The sequence below is a fragment of the Herpailurus yagouaroundi genome, unplaced genomic scaffold (assembly GCF_014898765.1).
Source record: "Herpailurus yagouaroundi ecotype Mexico unplaced genomic scaffold, PumYag 207, whole genome shotgun sequence".
NCBI classification, from domain to species: domain Eukaryota; kingdom Metazoa; phylum Chordata; class Mammalia; order Carnivora; family Felidae; genus Herpailurus; species Herpailurus yagouaroundi.
Genome location: NW_024412438.1, coordinates 820,727 through 844,206, shown reverse-complemented (window position 1 = coordinate 844,206; position 23,480 = coordinate 820,727). Strand labels below are relative to the sequence as shown.

Here is a 23,480-nt window from a genome sequence, read left to right as displayed (position 1 = left end):
AAAAAAGGGGGTGTCTGGTATCTGGATGGCTCAGTTGGTTAAGTGTCTAATTCTTGATTTTGGCTTAGGTCATGATCTCATGGTTGTGAGATCAAGCCCCATACCTGGCTCAGCATGGAGCTCCACACTGAGCCTGCTCAGAATTCTCTCTCTTTCTGTATATGCCCCTCCCCCACTCATGCTCTCTCCACCTCCCGCCCAAGGTAGACAAAAAAAACAGCAAAAAGTTTCTACAAGAGGATACAAAAGAACGCCTTTATAGCCTTGGAGTCAATAAAGGTTTCTCAAATAAGATACAAAACCCAAGATCCACAATAGGTAAGAGTCATAAATTCAACTATATTAAAATAACAACATCTATTCATCAAAGGATAGGATATCATGAAAAGAATCAGGAGACAAACTATGGAATGGAAGGAGGCATTAAGATTTGTAACATGTAGCCCAGACAAAGGACTGACTGACGCTCAAATATATGAAAACTCCTAAAATAACCAGGATAGATAACCCATTAAACAAAAACAGATAAAAGTCCTGAACAAAATTCACAGAAAAGGGAACCCTGAGGGGTGGTCAACTGGAAAGTTGCTCACTCTCATTAGGAATCAGAGAGTGGCAAAGCTAAATGACAGTGAGATGCCACCACAAATCCACCATAAAGACAAAAGAAGTCTGACAAAGCCAAGTGTTGGCCAGGATGACAAGCGAGGAAGCTTTGATACGATGCTGATGGCCGTGCAAATCGGTACAGCCACTTTGGAAAGCAGTTTCACATTACCTAGTAAATGTGAAGATACGCATACTCTATGATCCAGCAATCTGGTTCCGGACACTCCAGAGAAATGTTGTGTGTGTATGCACCGGAACACATGTAGAAGACTGTTTAAGAGAACACTTTAGCACAGTGGCAAAATCCTAGAAATAACTCAAATATCCCTGTAGAGCAGAGCGGATAAACTGTGGTATGTTCACAGAATATTATACAACAACGAAGACAAGTAAATCAGAGCTGTAACATAGGTACATACATCTTACAAACAAAATATGGAGCAAAATCAGCAAAACACGAAAATAATATACTCAGGATGATTTACATGCAGTTCAAACCAGGCAAGATTAAAACATCATTTGAAGACATACTGGGTGGTAAAATTACAAAGAAAAGCTTGGACGAAATTACCATAAAAGTCAGAATAATGTTATCTTTGGGTGGGAAATGGAGGTGGTTGTGATTAACAACCACATGGTGGCAAGAGGCCTCTGGAGGCCAGCACTCTTCTATTTCCTGACTTGGGTGGCAGGAACGTTCGTTATATGACGATTTGCCATTCTCTACGTATATACTCCGCATTTTTCTTTATTCAAGCCATATGTCACAATTTTTTAAAGACTTGAAAAAGAACGTTCAGCTATGCCTAGCACATTTGCGCCAAAGATCTTCCACGAAGAAAAGTTCAAGGAGGACTTCAGTTACATCCCTTGAGACAGGACAGTGATTTTAAGAAGCTACCTTCTCCCACTCTGTGTATCAGAGAATTCACTTACCCAGTGGTGACGGCATATTTGATGTGGTTGCTTGTGGTATAGATAAATACCCCACTCTCATCCCAGGCCCCACTCTTGACGCGAATGTTCTCATGAATGTTACACAGAGCCTCCAGTTTGCGGTTACAGATCACAATGGCTGTAAGAGGCAAAGGGCATGAGTACTCTGCTGGACAGGGTGAGTGAAGCAGGCTGGCAGGGATGGGAGCGCAGGACTGGTGTCTACATCAGGGTGGGTATAAGGGAGACTCACCATGTTTGGCCAGTAGTGCTACATGGGACATGTCTGCTGACCAGATAACGTATTTCACCTTGGAAATCTTCACAGATGCCAGAGTCCTGGGGCAGAGAAAGGCGAACGTGAGTGGACCTGACTCCAAAGTCCCAGGTTACGACCTACATCCTTTTCATCACCAAATTAAACCCTAATTTCTTAAAATAATACCAACTAGGGGCGCCTGGGTGGCTCAGTCGGTTGAGCGTCCAACTTTGGCTCGGGTCATGATCTCATAGTTTATGAGCTCGAGCCCCCTGTCAGGCTCTGGGCTGACCGCTCAGAGCCTGAGGCCTTCCTGCTTCGGATTCTGTGTGTGTGTGTGTGTGTGTGTGTGTCTCTCTCTGTCCTTCCCCTGCTCGCCTTCTGTCTCTCTCTCACTCAGAAATACACTAAAAAATATATATTTAAAAAAATAAAAAATAGGGGCGCCTGGGTGGCGCAGTCGGTTAAGCGTCCGACTTCAACCAGGTCACGATCTCACGGTACGTGAGTTCGAGCCCCGCGTCGGGCTCTGGGCTGATGGCTCAGAGCCTGGAGCCTGTTTCCGATTCTGTGTCTCCCTCTCTCTCTGCCCCTCGCCCATTCATGCTCTCTCTCTCTCTGTCCCAAAAAATAAATAAACGTTGAAAAAAAAAATTTTTTTTAAAATAATAAAAAAAATAAAAAATAAAAAATAAAAAATAACACCAAATAAACAGTCCCTGTATTGTAGCTGAGTGACGGAAACACTTCGGCTCACACTGTAGGCTCCCCCCACACACCCTCCTGGCCGTCAACTCCCTGTCCCTCAGGGATTTGTGTACGTCTGATCTCACCAGAGGACTATAAGCTCCTTTAAGCACAAGATGCCACTCATCCCTACGTGCCCGTGATTCTAAGTGCCAAGAGCATTCTTTGTTCAGGTAAGTGCTCCAAAAACAGATAAATAAGGCCCTCACTGTTAACGCTACTGGGTACGGACAGGATGGACAGTGATCACAGGAGGGAAAAGTGGCAAGAAAGAGTCTCGGAGTTACACACAGAAGTGGTCAAGCCTGAGGCGAACTTACTGGGGGAACAGCTCCCACTACAGACGTCCACTCCCATCCACTACATGCCTGTCTGTTTAGGGGCACCTGACATGTTACCGCTTCTGCTGTACGTCAAAGAGCGTGATGGATTCTGCATCTCGGAGCAGGAGGTTTCCTGTGCCAGCATAAAAGATCTCATCGCAGTTGGGCACCTGTACCTTTTTGGTGATCTCATTCTTCAGATTCTTGATCAGAAGCTGAAATAATTATCACAAGTGGGGTTACCGGAAATGTGTGCTCATAAGATGACGACAGCTGACAACACGCCTCAGCAACTGTCCCTTGGTTTCAATAAACCAAGTTAGGGGGCGCCTGGGTGGCACAGTTGGTTAAGCGTCTGACCCTTGATCTCGGCTCAGGTCACGATCTCACAGTTCGTGAGTTCAAGCCTCGCATCAGGCTCTACGCTGAAGGTACGGAGCCTGCTTGGGATTCTGTTTCTCCTTCTCTCTTCCCCTCCCCTGCTTGTGCACGCACACGCACTCTCTGTCTCTCAAAATAAATAAACGTTAAATCTACTCTTTCAAAAAATAATAATAATAATAATAAATAAAATAAACGAAGTTCGGGTGTTTTCTGTCCGGGCCGGTCACCATTTTGGCAGACCACCCTAACCAAGACCCTCTCTGGAGGCCCTGACAGCTTCTGTTTCTTCCCTCAACTGAAATACCCTGAGAAGTCCAACTAACCCCCAAATTCCTCCATCAATCAGAGCGAGAACGGTACTTCTGGGCTGGGGCTTACATCTGTGTTACATATTTTCTTGAGATCTTTGTTTCTCTCGCTCAGGATCACTTCCACTTCAAGTACCAATGAGGGTAGTTAGGATAAAAAAGGAATTACTCCTCACCCAGACCACCGCTTTCAAATTTGACATGTTTTGGCTTCTGTTTTGTCAATAGTGTCTTTACCTTTGTTCTCAAACCCAGACCCACAGTGACCATCAAGCCAATCAAGTCAATTTTAAGGCTCTTTGTCTCCCAAGGGGACTGTGGTATCTGCACGATGATCACAGCTCCCCAGGGGAGAGGAGAAAGAGAACATGCTCCTTCTTCATGCAATACACCACTGCCCCCACACTTCCCAAATCAGTTTCCCCTTTCTGCCCTAACTCACCGAATGCATCCGATCCAGGACAGCAAACCGGTTTCGAGCAACCCAAACGGCCGTCAGGCCTGAGGATCGTTTCCCTTCGGGAGCTGAGAACAAAACCAAAGGGCGGGAAGCGTGTGGCGAGCCACTGGCAGGTGACTCAGGCGCGCCACGGAGCTGCCTGTCTTGCTGGCTGCCACGCCCGCTTTGCCGGTTCAGCTGCTTCCTGACTAATTCAGCTGTAACCCGAGGCTATCGTCAGTGACTTTTCCCCACCAGTCCCCTCCAAACTCCAACCTCCACCCTGCCAAGCCTCTTCTCTCCAGGCCAAGTGGCTGCCTGTCAGCCAACACCGGGTACTGGCACAGGGACCGCCCATCTTGGGAGACAGCACACTCCATCGAGCTAACGAGCAGGGCCTCGCTGGCCAAGCTGTGGCGCGGCAAGCAGCCTGTCAGTGTCCAGGACCTCCTATCTCAACAAGCTGGAGTGGAGACAGAGCCCCCTCCCCAGGACGCAGCTGCTCTGCTGCTTTTAACATGCAAATGCAGACCCCCGGTAGAGCAGGGTGGGGCAGAGCGCTCCCAACTGAATCTTGACAGGCAGATGAGCTCGGTGCAGGGCAGTATTTAGCACTAAGTCGTTGCTCCATAAATGTCACTCACTCGCATCACCCTGAAGAAAGTTACGAAATGTTCCTCGGTTCCCAAACATCTCACTGGCTGACTATGACTCCGAATGGGCACTCCACCCTCAGGGAAACTTCAAGGGTCGTGCACGGAAGGATGCGCCGAAACACCCATATACGAGCCCATCGGCAGCGAAGTGGACAAAACGTGCTGGCCAGCCTCGCCTTGTGCCCCTCTGGCACCTGTGGTGACAGGCAATTCTAATCATGACCAACACCCCCGTTTTCCAGGGGCTGGGGAGCCACATTATTCGAGCTTTTGGTCTTTCTCTTCCTCTCTGCTGCCTAGCACCGGGCTGCACCTTTACACCTTTGCCAATTATTACCTCCTTTGAAAAATGGAGAAGATAAGACCGAAGTGGTAATAAAGCAAAACTAAGAAATAATCGTGAATGCGTGGGGAAAAAGAACAAGGAGGTGGGTACGGAGGGGCATAATCACAATTTGATCAGAAATGGCTTAACTGTTTAACTTATAGGGGAGACTGGTTATGGATACCAAAGACACACAAGTTCCCTCTCCTTTCACCAAGACCACACTTTCAAAAAAGAGTGAACCGCATTAGCAAACAATCGTGACACAGTGAGTGGCACCTGCAAAAGGGCCAGAGCTAGCAAAATTACTTCTTGCAATCTGCTCGCGGAGCCTAAAATATCATAAGAGTGAGCCAGTAAGGTGAGGACCCAAGAAAGCCTCTACAAAGCAACGGGAGGAAGCGGACTGAAAAGAGCCTAAGTGAGACACATCCATTCTGGAAGGCTGTCGGCAAATCCTAACAGGAAGGACAGCGACAAGGGCTGGCGGTGATGGACGAGGTAGACAGGGGTCTCAGCTGGATCCTGGGATCCCTGGCGGGGTGTGGGGCTGTTAGCAGCCTCATTTCTTTGACATGCAAAGGAAGCAAATCGGATCTGGATGTGGATGGGAGAGCATAAATCCCCAGTCCCAGGATGAGACATTGCAAGATTGGAACCACATTCTTAAATAAATGAAACTACCAGGGTGAAAGTCATATCGGCTGACAATAAACTAGGATAACATGCTGTGCTGAAAGGGAAAATGGAGAGTTTCTAATAACCAAATTATAAAATATATATATCTAGCTGGAGTAATAAAATGGAGGAGGAACATGAATATTTCACACCATGGTCGCCTCTGATGCAACTGTCAGCAGCACCTGCCAACAGACACGAGTGATGTGACCGTGGCCTGGGGAGGGAATGTGAAAAACTTGAAGAGGCGCGACAGCGCGGCGGCGGAGAGCTGTGCGCGAAGCCGGGCAGACACAGGGGGCACCTACCGTCGGGATTCTGGGAATCCGCGTCCTTGGGGATGGTGTACAGGTCATAGGTGCTATTCTCCAAGTTGCTGGCTCTCTGTAGAGGAAACAGGAATCAGATGGTGACAGGAACCCAAGACAGCAGTTTATTCTGACAGAGGAAACTGCGCCGTCACACAGTGATCTGTAGCCATCCCTTTCTCACCCGTCACCCACAGGGACAGGTGGACGTGTCTACAGCTAGCAGTTCTCAGACTCGTCGCCAAAGAACTCGGAATTCATGTCACTTCATATTTTTTGTATCCTCCAAAGGTTTATGCAGATATTATCTGAAAGGCAGCAAGGACTGCTCTTGACTCCACAAGTTAATAAACTAAATCCCCGGTATTCTGGTGCTCTAGCTAAGTATACTCGTCAACTTAAAAGTTTGTTCAAGGGGAAAAAAAAAAAAAAACCAAAGACGACAGTAAACACAACTCCCAAGGAAAAAACGTTAAGACTCTTAGATACCGAACAAAGAACGGGATTAGACACACTAGAACTCATAGGGGGAAAGACATGTTTTCGTTCTTTTTAACTTGGCAAACAGGGCACTCAAACTAGAATGTCATTCCTCTCTTTCCCCCAAATTACACGGCAAGAAGTACGGGGGCTACTTGCTGACCCTGAAGGCAACTTCACTGAAAGGCACCCCTCCTCCAGGTCAGCTCTGCTATTTTTGCCCCCGTGAAGGAGTCAAGACAAGCATTCTCGATTCGGGTCATTCATCTTGAGGCTGCGTTACGTGTAGAAATTGCCAGCCTTAGTGAAGATGTAAGTTCACAAACCCCTAATATGCTTATGGTAACTGGAGCCGACCTGGTTTGAGGCTGCTTACTGTGTTAGCTCTCTCAAAATGACCACTACAGAGCTTCTAAACGGCCACTAGAGTTTTCCTAAGGGCATGAGAAAGAGGCCTACGGAAAACGGGAAGATCCTAGGAGGACAGCAGGGGTCACATACCGTACACAACAGGACTGCGTTTTCTGCTGGATTGTACGACATATTGAACACCGGGAACTTGGAACCACTAGGGATGTACATGGAAAAAGAGAAAATGAGGAAGGGGAGTAAGGACGGAAGGAAGAAAGGCATGACTCCCACATCTCCTACTTACCCAATCTTTACACATGTAACTCATCACTTTCATAATCAGGAATAAAAATAAACATTCCATCTACTCTCTTCCTTCTTTCAAGGCCAGGACACCGCTAGCTCAGCTTCGACAGTTTAAAAAAGGCAAACCCTGGTACAGGTCTGATTTTTCAACCGAACGTAGGGTCAGCACTCGCTGCAGTGAGCGGGACTGGGTCTTCTTGGGGACAAATTCCTACACATAACTGCAGGGGACACCACAGAGCAACGTGATGGGCTCTGTCTCTGGCTAATTTGTCCCGTCCCTTGGAGTGTTCACATAAACCCATCTTTTTATTGTAGTAATGCCGGAGGGTGGTTATCAAAGCCTCGTGCCAGAGCCTGCCACCATCAATGTTTCAGCATGCTGATGCAGCTGGCCCTCCGAAAGGACAGTTTTTTGCCAGACATCCCAGAGCTGATCACATCTTCAGAGTGAAGAGCTTCCAGAGATGTATATTCTAGTTTAGAGTTGTATGCGTTTGCTGGAAAGCAAACCAAAGTCACAGAAATGCCAAACACAGGCAAAAAGGCCTGTCACCAAGTCGGGCCACTCTACCAGGAAACTTTCTCTGGTTCGCAAGAAACCCGGCCGACTGTGGCAGTAGTGACGTCCTGTGCACAGGCTCACTAGCATTCTAATCAGGGAAACTGCCCTTCTCTTCATGGCCTCCTCCTTGCCCACCATGCTCCTGGGGTTTAAACTGAGCAGCTTCCCCAGTGGGGACTCGATCTGCAACAGGAGAGGAGACCCAAAATGTCATCAAAAGAACAGAATTCTATTTGCGGGTATCGCAGCATGGTGACAGATCAGAGGGTCTGGCGGGAGGAAACATGTCTGATTTACCTCCGCAGCTGCATCACCGCTACATCTTTGGAGCTGTTGAAATCCAACTGACGTAAGAATCGGTCCTTGACATAATGTAGCATATTGCCGTGAACAGCGTAGGCTGGCCTTTCCCGTTCCAGTTTAAACACAATCATGCCACCATCATGGCCTGGGGCACAGGGAGGAGAGAGGAAAGAATTAGCTGAAGGCAAGAAAGCTGGAAACAGGAGATACACAAGGATGAGGATTATATATGTGCTAAAAACAAAGGTACCTAAATGTGTCCTTTATTTGTCTACATTCCCACAGTTGTTAGAAGCTTCCCTCAAATCAATTTCTGTGAATCCTTTTCTAATACTCTACCTACCACTGTCACATTTACACACATCCTCCTCTGTGTTCTCCTATCACCTTGTACAAAGTTCCACCACACTGAAAGTAAACAGACAGGATTACATCAAACTAAAAGGCTTCTGCACAGCGATGGAAATCATCAAGATGCAAGAGCAACCAACCTGCTGAATAAATGGGAGAAAATATTTGCAAACCAAATATCCAATAAAGGGTTAATGTCCAAAATATAAAAAGAACACAACTCAATATAAAGAAAGAAAACCACACACAAACAACCCAATTCGAAAATAGGCAGAGGACTTGAATAGACATTTCTCCAAAGACCTACAGATGGCCAGCAGGCATATGAAAAGGTGTTCAACGTCTCTAATCACCAGGGAAATGCAAATCAAAACCACAATGAGACATCGGCTCATACCTGTCAGAGTAGCTAGTATTAAAAAGACAAGAAAGAACAGTGCTGGCAAGGATGTGGAGAAAAGAGAACCCTTGTGCACTGCTGGTGGGAATGTAAACTGGTGCAGCCACCGTGGAAAACAGTATGGAGGTTCCTCAAAAATTAAAAATAGAACCACCATATGATCCAGCAATTCCATTACTGAGTATCTATCTGAAGAAAACAACAGAAACACCAATTTGGAGAGATACATGCCTCTCCATGTTCACTGCAACATTATCTACAGCAGCCAAGATATGGAGGAAGCAACCTAAGTGTCCCAGGGCTGGTAAATGGATAAAGAAGATGTGGCATACACACACACACACACACACACACACACACACACACACACACACAGGCCTATTACTCGACCGTAGAGAATGAAGTCCTGCCACTTACAACGACATGGATGGACCTAAAGGAATTAGGCTAAGTGAAGTGAGTCAGAACGACTAATGTTAAGATTTCACTTACATGTGAAATCTAAAAAAAGAATACATGAACAACAACAACAAAACAGAAACAGACTCCTAGGTACAGAAAACAAACTGGTAGTTACCAGAGGCTGGAGGTGGTAGAGAGTGACCAAAATAGGTAAAGGGGATTGAGAGGTATAAATATCCAGGTATAAAATAAGTAAGTCCCTAAGGACGTGATGCACAGCTTAAGGAATATAGTCCATGATACTGTAGTAACTTCACGTGGTGAGAGATGGTAACTAGACTTAATCATGGGGATTACCTGGTAACATATAAAAATATCGAATCACTACCACGTAAACCTGGAACTAACAGGCTATATATGTCGATTATGCTTCGATTCAAAAAACAAAAAGCCTCTAGCATCGCACTTAGCATCCTGCACTGTAATGAAGTCCACCAGCTCCACTATCCCACGAGCTCTGGAAGGCGGGAATTATGGTAATTTCCAAGCATCCCCAGTCCCTAGCAAACAGCAAGGACATAAAGGTTTCTGCTGAACGGGGATACTAGTTTAAAAAGCCTTTCTTTTCTTTTTTTAATGTTCTCCTTTTCCCTACTAGCATCATCCGTCTCTCAGAGAGCCCGTCCACCTCTGTCGGCTCTCCACGCGTAAATCAGATCATTCGCTTCCCTCCCCAGCCACTTCCGATGACCTTCCGCCCGCCCGTTCAGAAGAAAATCCTCAGTCTAACCCCGGCCTTGCCTGCAAAGCAGAGCACAGCTGGGCCTGCTCTTCCTCCCGGACTACTGGGCCCCTACTCACCGCGCTCCCGCTGGCCTCTCCGCCGTCTCACCCGCGCTCACTGCCCCCCCGGGGGGGGGCCCGCCCCCCGCCCTGGGGCCCCGCGCCCCACTCACACACACTCGGAGTCTCGCGCGGCCCCGCCCGCCCGGGCCTGCCACCTCCTCACTCTCCTGAACGGCCGGTCCCCACAGCCGTCCCCCTCTGCGCGCCATTGGCTGAACATTTCTTCAAAGCCTCCTCTGCGTGTTCGTTGCCTTATGGTCCCTCTCCCCTCACCACAAAGAACATTCCATAGAGTCAGGGACGCGGCCTCGGGCACCGCTCTACCAGCAGCACCCAGACCGGGGCCCGGCGCTCAGGGCGCTCAGTCATCCGCTACCTGCGTGACTGTCGCTCAGCCGCCAGCGCTGCAGCCGGAGAACGCTGAGTGTCCACCATGAGCCTCCTGACTTGTCAAAGAGGATGGGTTTTATTGCCCAGCGGACCCGGGTGGAGACAGAACACTACACGAAGGGTCCTCCAGGACGGTAAGGGGGACAGACGGACAAGGGCTTCGGCCATGTGGCTCTGAGAATCCCATATCCCCTTCTCATTCTACTCTGTGTCCACCGGAGTCAGAGCTAACAGAGCATCATGCTCAAGGCTTACAAACTCTGAACTTCAACGAGGAAAAAAGAGAAGAAATGACCCTTACCTGCCGCAAAGAGGTTCAGGTTGGGGTGGGCGGCCAGGACCCAGAAACGATCGTGGTCCCTGCGGAAGGTCTGAACCCCAGTCCTAGGAAAGCAACAGGTAAGCAAAAAAAAATACTAATTTCTGAGACATCTCCAGCCTATCACATACAAGAGCACTGAGTGGGAGTCAGCAAAACCTCACTGGTCCTATTATTCTGAATTTCAATTTCCTCTTATTCATCACGATTTCCCGTTATGCTACCTTCATTGCGTATTTCTTATGTCTCTAGCTACAGAAGAACATGCTTAAATTTGGAGGAGAAAAGAATGCACGTGGAGATTGTATTTGATGGGCAATCTGTAAATGCTGGCTGATCTCCAGGCCCCCTCGAGCTTTCCTAACACTGGATCTGACCTCTCCATATGCTGAAGATGGTTAAGAGGCACACAGAAGCAGTCTAATCTAACTGGCAGGAGACAGAACGAGACAGAGGAGGGCCTTCCCTCCAGCTGTGGTCAACACCATCATAACCCCCTTACCTCTTGGACATATCCCAGACGCGGATGCTCTTGTCCTCAGAATTGCTGAGGATCAGCTCTTGGCGAGGGTGGAAGACGGCACAAGACACGTTGTTGTAATGACCGCGACAGGTGTCAACCTCCCACGCCTTTGACTCTAAAGGACCAAAAAGAATTAGATGATCTCTCACAACTCCCTACTACTACAGGTTTAGGATTTAAAATGATGGCATCTCAGTTGGTTGAGGGTCTGACTCTTGATTTTGGGACAGGTCGTGATCCCAGGGTCATGAGATGGAGTATCAGGCTTGTCGCTGAGCATGGAACCTGCTTAAGATGCTCTCTCTCCCTCTCTCTGCCCCCTCCCCCACTTGCACATCCTAAGATAAAAAATTTAAAAATTAATAAAATAAAATTATGGCATCTCTAACCAAATGCTAGGTATACTTCAAAACGTTAAATCAGCAACTTCTTTCTAAAATGGCAATTTTCTCCATTTAAGCCTCTGAATCTCTACGCGTTTGTTCTTCCATTCTGACCCTCCTATCAATAACAGCACCTCTTCTCCATCATTCTTTACCCTCTTACCCTGTCTCACTTGTCACTAGCTGTCACGATTGAATAAATATACAAGTTCCATATGCTCTAGTCACCTTTGTATCTTCAGAGCCTTGAACAGTGACTAGAACAAAGCAGGTACTCAACCAATAAATATTTTTTGAAAGAATAAATTCTTCCACTTAACTGTGTTCTGACTCCCCCAAATCAGGATGCCTCAAAAACAGGAAAATAGAGGATGGGGCAATTTTTGTGCTCCTAGGATTAGCACAACCATCTAAGGTAGGAAAACGGGTCGTGAAGTCCAGACAACCTGGCTACGTCACCTGGCTGGCCAGCAGTCCGTTTTTTGGACACAGTGATACTGTCACTGGTTTACTCACCGTTCATGCGCCAGATTTTCACTTGGCGGTCATCTGCCCCAGATACAATAAGGGGCATAGTGGGGTGGAAGGCAGCCCAGTTTACTCCGCGATCATGACCCTGCGGAAAACAAAAAGTGGTTCTTCTAAAATGCCTTTATAACTATTACTCAAAGCAAACTGAAGGGCCACGCTGGTGGTTATAAAAGATGTCTCTGGGGGCGCCTGGGTGGCGCAGTCGGTTAAGCGTCCGACTTCAGCCAGGTCACGATCTCGCGGTCCGTGAGTTCGAGCCCCGCGTCAGGCTCTGGGCTGATGGCTCGGAGCCTGGAGCCTGTTTCCAATTCTGTGTCTCCCTCTCTCTCTGCCCCTCCCCCGTTCATGCTGTCTCTCTCTGTCCCCAAAAAAATAAACGTTGAAAAAAAAATAAAAGATGTCTCTTCTACTCTTCCTGTGAAAAGACGCAAAGGGTGATGCTATTCTAAGGTATGAACACGAGAGCCACCATGTCAACCCATCCAATATTACATCCAAGTTCTCATGGCAACTCCCAGATCTTTCTACTCCCAAGTTCAGCTTCATTTGCATTTGGGATATACTGCCTTGTTTTATCTACTTACATATTATTTCCCCAACTCATTATTAACATCTCAAGAACAAAGACCAATTTTATAACTTACTGAGGAAATGTGGCTGGGAAACTCTCAGCTGAGTCCCAATATCCTTTTAGGAAACGTGCAAGGTCAAAACTATTTTCATAAAGACATGATTTGTCTTTTTCACTCTTACTCTCTCATGAGAGTAGAGTTTTCCAGAGGGCTACGTTGATGTGGTGATATCACTGTTTTCACAGCTAATGGAATGTGTGCTTTTATATTTCATGTTTTAAAAAAATGAAAACACATTTTTAAAAAAGGTTTTGTTTTTTTTTTAATTTTAGAGACAGAGAGAGAGAGAGAGAGAGAGAGAGAGAATCTTAAGCAGGCTCCACACTCAGTGCAGAGCCTGACACAGGACTTGATCCCACGACCCTAGGATCATGACCTGAGCCGGTCAAGAGTTGGACTCAACCAACTGGGTCTCCCATGCACCCCCCAAAGATAAAAAGTTGTTGGTTTTAATTTCAAATATGGTAAAAACTCAAAGATATAATAAACCCCATGAACAACTCTTTGGGGTCCTCAGTAAGTTTTAAGAGTATAAAGAGCTTCTCAGACCACAAAGTTTAAGGATTGCTGCTTTTAAGGTATCTTGCACTTTATTTATATAGTTATATTCTAATCCGTGGCAAGATCATAGAAAAGGCAGTTTCAAATTGGCAGTGTTTTTGAGAGACTTCATGCTGTGGTTAAAATGCCCTGGGTTTTGGAGTCCGACCCAAATTCAAATCCTAGTTCTTCCATTTACTGGATACGTTTGGATTTTGGTAAACTGCTCAATTTCTCTAAATCTCCATTTTTTTTTCATCTGTTAAATGAGGTTGATAATATCTATTTCACTGGACAGCTGACAGGATTAAATTGAGTATTTTTAAAAATCTAGTTTCTTTCTCTAATACTCTCTTCTATTTTCCACCATGCACACAACTGACTTACACCTGGCTGGCCCTCAACGAGTACAACTCCCCTCCCACCAGCCCCACTTTTACCAGAGGACTGAGAATGGGCTCTGCTGCGGGATGGTGACAGCATCTATGCCGGCCTTCTCCCTCTCTCCCCACCGGGTTTAGCAGGTGACGTGACCCTCCCTTAGGTGGCACAGAAGCTTCTCGTCTCCCGGCTCACGGACTATTCTATTTCCAGTGCCTCAAAACCATGCCCGGTACTTAACAGGCAGCGCACAAATCTTTGTTGAAGGAATGAACAAGTAAGCGGCCACTTCCTGTTTCCCAGAGAGGAGCCCAGAGCAGCCTCGGGCTGTGAAGGTAAGTACCTCCAGCACGTGCTTCACCACCGCATCCGTAGTTCCAAACAGATCAACCCCGGTGATTCCTCTCACGTCGGACTCCACTGCGCCAGGGGACAAGTTCTTCTTCCTCAGACCTTTGAAGGGACAAGGAATGGGATGAAAGACACAGAGCAGTGTTACCAAAGAGAGCACGGTCACAGAGGCACAGGAAGGGACAGTGATACGACTAGTGTTAAAGAAAAGGAGGGGAAAAGCAATCTAGAGAGATCGAAAAAAGAGGAGACTCAAGAGCTCCTATGTGTTTCTTTCTAAAGACGTTCAAAATGTGAAAGTACGTTCACTAACCATTCTTTTAACAGACCCACTACTGGGCTGTCTTCCCAGAGGACAACCCAAACCTCAGACACAGTGAACTTCCTCAACAAGCCTCACCTCAAGAGCAGTCTATTGGAATTTCTAGCCTTTCCTGTTCTTGAAATGTGGCCTCAGATGATGACCGTTCCATTTCCACTTTCAACTTTGTGACGACTATAGCAACTTTTCTTCCATCATCTCAAGAACTTTCGAGTGCTTCTCAAACTGGCAGCTGTTAGGCACCTCATGGGGAGGTTCCAAAGCCGATATGGAAACGAGACCTACTAAATACTAAATGGCTCTTTAGTGGATGAAGAGTGTAAAACTACAAACCATGCAAGAAGTGTCCTCATTCTTCTATGGGACTCCTGGGCAGAGAGCAAAATGATCAGAACTGTCACGTCTTTTTCGTTTCAGATTTTTATTTAAACTCTACCTAGAGCGTAACTGTCGTGTCCCTTTAAGCTCTTAACGTAAGAAAGCTGGTTACAGATCTGAATACGTGTATTTTGCCATTAAAACTTTGGGAGGCTAGTTTCACCGGGAGGAACTACCCATAATTTGAAAACAACAGAAAAAAACCCCCAGAGTAAGAAGAGTCTTATTTGTGTAGGACCCAAATTTATGGCTCAACTACACCTATCTTGAAAAGCTATTCGCGGTACAGTCACAACCAAAATTATGCTAACAATACGACTACCTTACATTTGAAAGCACTTTGTGATTTTCAGAGCACTCTCTACCACGTTATGTAATTTGATCCTGATAACGGCCTTTTGAAACAGGCAAGCAGATATAATTATACCAGTTTATAAACAAAATAGAATAGGGACTAAAATTTTATCTTTTAAAGCATCTGTGGAGGAAAGAGGAATTTGGAACTACTGGCACTTGTAAAATTAAAAACAAGTATCCATAATTTGGGGGAAAATAAAAGCTATCATTGAAAATAAAACCTACGTCATTTTAAGCCTAAATTGTGGCATCTGCGGGAAAATATAAACATTTAAGTTTAATGATTATAGTTCTGTTTGTTGTTTTAAAATTACAGTATGTCTCTTCTGCTCCAGCAGCAGGTAAACGTCAGCACTGGAGAGGCAGGCGCTTAAAAGGACCCGACAGTGTTAATTATCTCGTCCCGTCCAAGATAAGCATCAACAGGTGGGAGAAATAAAGCCGATGCTGTCACAAAAATGCACTCTCCACGGCTTCATAAATACGTTGTCAAAGGGATGCCTCTTCCCGTTTACTTCGCTGGTCTCTTTAATGGGATCTGCCCACTTCTTCTAATGAGTCTGGTATACGAAACAGATTCAAAGGAAGACACAAAGACAGACAGCGGTGAGAGACTTCACCTCCAATAAGCGTCAACAAACACATTAAAAGGAAAGCGTATGACAGAATGCAAGGCTTTGCTGCACTTGCTGTCATGATCCAGGAAAGGGGAAGAGCAATAAAAACAGACAGATGAACAGTGACAGGCAGTGAAGAGATACTTAGAGAAGAAACAGTTGAGCCTTCGACAAGCCACTCACTACGACTGAATGACAGATGGAAATTTTCTACAGCAGCTACTCAAATCCAGAGGGAAGGGAGTCCACTCTCAGACTGGACCAGTTTGACGCATGCTTCCCAATGGGGACCAGGGGAAGTAGTAAAAAGAGAGGGCTGAGGACAGGAATTGGCAGCAAATTAATACTTTTTTTAGTTGTCATCGCAAAGATTAAGCCTGAATTACATGGGCTTGACATGCAAAGGTGGAAGCACGTTGAGATAATTTAACTGGCAGTTTACTTGGAAGATCAGGCCAAAAAAGTAACCTGCCTCCTACACGTAGATTATAAATATACTCTGTTTCTAACACATATTTTTGCCAGGCTAACAGAAAAGATTCAGGTTAAGTAAGCCCCATGGGACTCGATTCTCATGGGACAGATAACAAGGACACAGGTTTTCCTTTAAAATTTGTTTCCTTATCGCTCATCTAACGCAGAGAGCTAGACGTGCCGAAAAGTTAGAATTTTGAGCAGTCCTTTAACTGTGAGGGTGTTCATTCTCTGACCCAGAACGAACTTTTCCTCTCTCAGAATTACCACCTCTGGTCCCTAACAGATCTGAAAGGTAATCCCTCTTCCTGTATTCAGACTCATCTGAACTCAGGCGAAAATAACTCTGCTAAAAAGAGTATGCTGGTTTGCAGAAGAGGAGAGAATAAATGTAGAAGTCTAACTCAGAGCTCCACTTGGTTAGAGGCCAGAGCATTTCCTTTCACTCTGGTTAAGGGGTTACCGGAAGTCGAGAGAGCTGTGAGGAGAGAAAAACACTCAGAAATGGCGGAGAGAGCAACAGCGTTAGTGCAGCCAGTTAGCACAAAACACCCGGTATCGCTTACGCTAAATAAGGACAGCACTGCAAAATTATTATAGCGCATCCACGCGCTGCACACATTCACGAGCCAGTATAAGCCCCAGCTGGGGTCCACACTCTCCCCCTCTCTTCTCTGATTTCAGGCCCTGAATTCTGATGTGAAAATGTTCTCTAGCCTACAAAAGTCAAGAGAAGGAGTTCTTGCCTTGGGCACTTCAGGTTACCAGCGAGAACCCATCCACCTAACTGTCCCAATCGCTTCAGCCAGGCCACGGGCACCTGCCGCGCCGGCATCGGGCGGCATAAACACTGCTCCCAGAGCGCAGCAGTAGGAGGCCCTGCTCAGCCCGGTGCTCTACGGACAGAATTAAGCCCTACTGGCCAAAGCAGCAGTTTATGCAGATGACAAATTAACTTCTTTATGACCTGCGGTGGCATTAGCTACGTACCATCTCATAAGAACTGAGAAAACAGTCGCTCAGGTATTGAGTAGCACTTAATTCTGTCACAGAACTCTGGCTGGGAAAGGCTATCCTAAGAATCGCAGCTGAGCAGCTGGAAGAGCGTGAGCTGGATCCAACCCCATCAGGCACCCATGTCCCGAGACAGAGAGGGTGACTGGAATGTGCACGCAGTGAGAAACCACGAAAAGCCACAGCCGGGTTACTGAGAGAGTAAGCGAGGTCCCTGGCGCCAGCGGTCAGGAGAGGGCACGGGCTCACAGCGCCTGTGCTTCAACTCCTGTCGGCAAGGCTGGTCACATCCGGGTGTACTTCAAAAAGCCTCGTCAGTGTGACGAAAAACTGCAATGGCAAAAGCCCTCGTGGAACAGGCCACAACCGCCCCATCTCCAACACAGTCTGGCTGAGCCCATTCCCTTCTAATTCTGACCCTCTGGAAATGGCAGTAATTCTAGAAATTCTAACAGGAGAGTCACCACAACACAGGACTCAGACTATCATCTCCGAGTCAAAGCCAATATGCAACATACGTGGAGTTTCTGTCAAAAGCTCTTCCCATGGTTGGGAAGGGAAGGGAAGGGGTGGTGGAGACAGGGAGCATTTATGGCACCAAAATTAAGTTTCTAGCTCTTCAGATCTCTGCCAAACATACTAGAAAGTAAAACAAAAACAAAAACAAAAACAAAAAACAAAAACCCCAAGACTCTGCTCCGCAACTGACCCCCCTCTCCCCCAGCTGCTTCCCTTGCTGCGTGAATCGTAACCAACTGCTCTTACAACGTTCCAAATGCTGCTCCCGCAAATCCAAACCTCTGACTTGCTACTCGTTGGTGGCTTGTAAAAGCAAGTGGCTTCCTGCCCCGGCCCACCCTATCACAAGGGGGCCGAGAACAGTTACCACCCCAGCCATACAATTCAGAAGGGTGGCTCCTTTACCACCACAAAGAACCAGGCAAGGACCTCTGAGGGGCCTTCCTTTTATAGAATGAAACAGGTGTCTTGCAATCTCCCCACTGACCTTTCACAGAACCCGATCTCTAAGAATTCCTAAGGCAACAAACGAATAAAAAGAGACAATTCAGCAAGTGGTAAGTAAATTTTACTGGGCAGAGGACCCCGGCATCTAGAGCTCCGTTTCCATGTTCCATCCGTCCACAAAGCACTTCCATCCATCCGCATGCCTGCCTCACAGGTTACAGTCCTTCCCCAGCATTTCAACTCCCTGCTTAGCAACTTCTCAGCTTTCCTCCACACAGCACTGAACATTTGAATCCATACCCCCAAATCAAGACACATAAACTGTGAAAGGAGGAACTATCCCCATCAGCCAACATGTACACATCTGTTTTAATTTGATTATTTTAATTTCTACAAGTCCGCCCATTAAAAGGTGTTCTAGACATAAGAAATCCCACCCTCCCCCGTGCTCCTTACACTAGAAGAAATATAATAGAGGGAATGTCCTATTTCTAAACAAGGCCATAGGATCCAAGAGTCCTGTGTCCCCGCACTAATCTATTCCCCAAATTTGTCTTTGTCAAACACATATTTATTTCTTGTTTTGTTTTACTGGAAAGCATGATTCTTAATCAAATACTCCCAACTGTACATAGATTTTAACTAAAAACAGTTCTAATTAAAAAGTAAAATTTTCTTCGAGTTCAATACGTTTTCTGGAGCAGCCACTTTTCTTAAGGAATACCTCTAACACAAAGAACCATCAAAAGCAGATTTAAACCCTCAGAAGCAAAGACACTACATGATACTGCAAAGACATTACACGAGAAAGAATATTCTACATTTTCCTGTTGTGAGCCAACCACCCTCATTATTTCAAGCAATTGCAGTTTTGCGGCAGACATGGTTAGGCTGTCCCCTGAACTTGGGCAGCTCACCGGAAATATCCCAAACACGCACAGTCTGGTCCAGGCTGGCCGACACAACCAGGTCTTCTGAGGGGTGAAACTGAGCACACATTACATAATGGTTGTGCCCTGTTAACACACTGCAAGAAGAAAAAAAAGAAAGACCGTACCAAATTAGAGGCAGGACTCAACAGACTCCTACACGTTAAATACCACTCTCTATACTTCACAGACCCAAGTACTCTCTTTGGAGGCAACGGCAAGCCATGCTAACGACTGTGAACTAGTAGCAACAAGCAAGGTCAGCTGTTTGAACAACCGTCCCCTTCTTTCCTCCAATGCTTCAGTATTCAAACGTTACTAATTTCTGGAGAAGTGAGATAGCACAGCCCCCCTCGCATATTGAAAACATTCATATGTCAAAATAAACGGAGTCTTAGTAATTCATACTAGAAACTATCAGTTAGATTTGGGGGGGCATAACCCTCTTAAAGGGCATCCTTTTACATGGTCCTTACATCTTTGTGGAAAGCCCACAACCCAAACACAAGGCAGGATGGAGGTCTAGACCTTACTCACGTTTCAAGGGAACAGAACTGAAAACCAGCTAAAAGATTTGTTCTAAAAGCCTAATGATATGACCTCCCTTCCCTGGAAGAAATGACCGAAGACCCAGAGTCATACATTACTAACAAGATTGCCTCATTTTGTATGTAAAAGCATCTTACAAATCCAGTCAGTAATTAATCAGCAGGAAGAGCCCACTAGGGAAGGGAGACGATGGTTCTAAAGAGAAGTTCATGATGTAAACACAGGCAGAACAAAGCCTGTCTCTGAGCCCCATCTCCTGCTTTACCAGACACAGGTTCTAGACTGCCAGTTCCACACTCGGATGGTCTGATCATCTGAGGCACTCAGAATCCAAGGATATTCCTGAAAGATAATCCAAGACAAAGGATTTCAACATTAAACAAACATGTTCTTTCAGGTTCTGTGATCACTTCTCTCTTTGGAGGAAACATTCCGTGGCCTGGCGTCTCAGCTCTACCAGCAAAGGGACCGCAGCCTCGGATTTGTCCGTCTCGCTGCCTCCTCCCCACCATTCTATCAGCTTTTCCCACGTTGGCGCCTGCACTTGGGAGATTTCAGAATGGAAGCCAGACAAAGGCATAAAGGATCCTGAGAGGCAAATAACATATACTGTACTCACTTTCATGTGTATGAGTGTGTATATGTGCATTTCTACTTATACATGGCTAGTCCTAATTTAAGATCCTATGAAATGATCTTCTCCCTTTAACCCCAGGATTAGACCACTGATTTATGGTCTGACTTCTCTTTATCAGACCATCCAGTCTCAAAAAATTGCCATCTTAGGAACCAAAACAGAAAATAACATCTAAAAACGATGCAGCTTATTTAGAATCTGTAATTGAGAAAAGGAAGCATTTCTTATTCACGGTTGTATCTTCAGCACTTAGCACAGAACCTAGCAAGTACAAGGCACACATATACTTACTGGGCCAAGAAAATAAAGTTTCCCGAACTTTCCAGCTAGATGGCAACTTGTCCCAGGCAAGTCTTCAGCAGGTCCCTTGCACTGATGACAGTCCCTAGTTCACGGATCATCCTATTGAGCAGTTACCATTCTCAAGCAGTTTCTTTTTTTTTTTTTTTTTTTTAATGAATCACATATATCTTTATTAATTGCTTAACATCACTGAACCCTAGTTTCTTCCATTCATAAAATGGGTTATTATTGACATTTTTGAGTGGAATGGTTCTCTGAAGGCTGCCGTCCTGCACATGGAAGGATGTTTAGCAGCACAGCCGGATTCTACGCACTAGATGCCAGCAGCCTTCCTTGCCAAGCCCTAACAACAAAAATGCGTCTGGACACTGCCACATGCAGACTCTGCCACATCCTCTGGGGGACAAAATCTCCTGTGGTTGAGAACCATGGAAAAGGTGACAGAAGACCATTCTGGGAACTCAGCAAGCGTTCAATTCACGTTGGCCACCTCCTCCAACCGTTCTAAACTTAAAAGCATGGCCCCACAGGGTCTTACACTGCAAATGATTTCTTCAAAGTCCCAGCAGTGCCGGAGGAAAATTTAGGATGAAAGAATCTGGAGAATGACCTTAATGAAATGGATTTCCTCTATTTTGTTTTGTGCATTAAGAGTCCTGCATCAAACCGAGAGCGCACTTGGCTTCATTTCTCTAAAGTGAAGTATGTCCCCCAGGATTAAGTGCCAGCAGGATGGCCTCATCGACAACACCCAGCCACAAGCTCACAGCAAGGCGTGCACTGTTGCTGAGAATTTTTTTTCCCATCATTTTAAGCGTACTCTTTAATTCCTACCCCCTATTTCACACATTCCCCCCACTCAGCTCCCCTCTGGTAACCATCAGTTTGTTCTCTATAGTTAAGAGTCTGTTTCTTAGTCTCTTTTTCTTCCTTTGCTCATTTGTTTTGTCTCTTAAATTCCACATGAGTAAGATCATACAGTATTTGTCTTTCTCAGACTTATACTGCTTAGTATTATACTGTCTAGCTCCATCCAGGTCATTGCAAATGGTAAAATTTCATTCTTTTTATGGCTAAATAACATCCCCGTGTGCGCGCGCGCACGCCCACACACCCACACCCACACCCACACACACACACCATAACTTCTTTATCCATTCATCTATCAACGGACACTTAGGTTACTTCCATAATTTGGCTACTCTAAATACTGTTGGAACAAACACAGCAGTGCATGTATTCCCTTGAATTAGCTTTTGTATCTTGGGGGTGAATATCCACTAGTGTGATTACTGGATCCTAGGATAGTTCTATTTTTAACTTTTTGAGGAACCTCCACATGGTTTTCCACAGTGGCTGCACCAGTATTCACTCCCACCAACCGTGTACAAGGGTTCTCTTTTCTCCAAATTCTCGCCAACACTTATTTCTTTTGTTGACTTTAGCCATTCTGACAGGTATGAGGTGATACCTCACTGCAGTTTTGATGTGCATTTTCCTGATGATGAGTGATGTTGAGCATCTTTTCAGGCATCTGTTGGCCATCTGGATGTCTTCTTTGAAGAAATGTCTGTTCATGTCTTCTGCCCATTTTTTAATTGGATTACTCGGCTTTTCTGGTGTTGAGTTTTAAATTTTTTTTTTTCCAACGTTTTTATTTATTTTTGGGACAGAGAGAGAGCATGAACGGGGGAGGGGCAGAGAGAGAGGGAGACACAGAATCGGAAACAGGCTCCAGGCTCCGAGCCATCAGCCCAGAGCCTGACGCGGGGCTCGAACTCACGGACCGCGAGATCGTGACCTGGCTGAAGTCGGACGCTTAACCGACTGCGCCACCCAGGCGCCCCTCTGGTGTTGAGTTTTATAAACTCTTTGTATCTGGGACACTAACTCTTTTGTCAGATGTCATTTGCAATCTCCCATGCCATAGGTTGCCTTTTAATTTTGTTGATTATTTCCTTCGCTGTACAGAAGCTTTTTATCTTGATGTAGTCCCAACAGCTTACCTTTGCTCTTACTTCCCTCACCTCAGGAGACACACCTTGAAAAATGTTGCCACGGCCAATGCCAAAGAAATTGCCTGTTCCGTCTTCAAGGATTTTTATGGTTTCAGGTCTCACGTTTAGGTCTCTCATCCATTTTGAATTTATTTTGGTGTATGGTGAAAGAAAGTGGTCCAGTTTCATTCTTCTGCATGTTGCTGTACAATTTTCCCAACACCATCTGTTGAGGAGACTGCCTTTTTCCCGCTGTATATCCACTCCTCCTTTGTCAAAGATTAACTGACCATTTAATTGTGGGTTTATTCCTGGGCTCTCTCCTCCATTGATCTCTGTGTCTGTTTCTATGCCGGTACCGTGATGTTTTAATTACTACAGCTTTGTAATAGAACCTGACGTCTGAAATTGTGATAACTCCAAGATTGCTTTGGCCATTCGGGTCTTTTGTGGTTCCGGACAAATTTCAGGATTGTCTGTTCTAGTTCTGTGAAAAACGCTGGTGGTATTTTGATAGGCATTGCATTCAATCCGTAGACTGCTTTGGGCAGTATGGACCTGTTAACAATGTTTGTTCTTCCAATCCATGAGCATGGCATTTCTTTCCATTTCTTTGTGTCTTCTTCAGTTTCTTTCATCAGTGTTTTACAGTTTTTAGAGGACAGGTCTTTTACCTCTTTGGTTAATCATTCTCAAATGTTTTAGTTCTAATTTTTATTATTCTACCCTAAAACTTACTTTTTGAATTTTATAAAAAGAAATAAAGTATACTTAGCCAGGAAATTCTCATTTATTTCATTATATTCTTTCTAACTTAATTCAAGAGACTCAGTTTACTAGAGTCAAGAAATGGTACAAATTAAATCTAATAGCATAAGATTATAGAAAGATCCAGCCAGGTTGGGACTGGA

At 45.6% G+C, this 23,480-nt stretch overlaps 1 protein-coding gene across 1 annotated transcript in view; it reads right to left on the bottom strand.

Moving 5' to 3' along the window:
* COPA (coat protein complex I subunit alpha) overlaps nt 1–23,480 on the bottom strand; it is a 45,608-nt gene that overhangs the window by 13,401 nt on the left and 8,727 nt on the right. The window contains exons 5-17 of the mRNA XM_040452447.1: nt 19,898–19,974; nt 19,072–19,181; nt 14,019–14,128; nt 12,108–12,207; nt 11,188–11,323; nt 10,668–10,750; nt 7,972–8,122; nt 6,954–7,020; nt 5,973–6,048; nt 4,009–4,091; nt 2,950–3,089; nt 1,799–1,884; nt 1,546–1,684 (exon numbers count right to left, since the gene is read on the bottom strand). Of these exons, the coding sequence (XP_040308381.1) occupies nt 1,546–1,684; nt 1,799–1,884; nt 2,950–3,089; nt 4,009–4,091; nt 5,973–6,048; nt 6,954–7,020; nt 7,972–8,122; nt 10,668–10,750; nt 11,188–11,323; nt 12,108–12,207; nt 14,019–14,128; nt 19,072–19,181; nt 19,898–19,974 (1,358 nt within the window). The remainder of the gene's footprint in view (nt 1–1,545; nt 1,685–1,798; nt 1,885–2,949; nt 3,090–4,008; nt 4,092–5,972; nt 6,049–6,953; nt 7,021–7,971; nt 8,123–10,667; nt 10,751–11,187; nt 11,324–12,107; nt 12,208–14,018; nt 14,129–19,071; nt 19,182–19,897; nt 19,975–23,480) is intronic.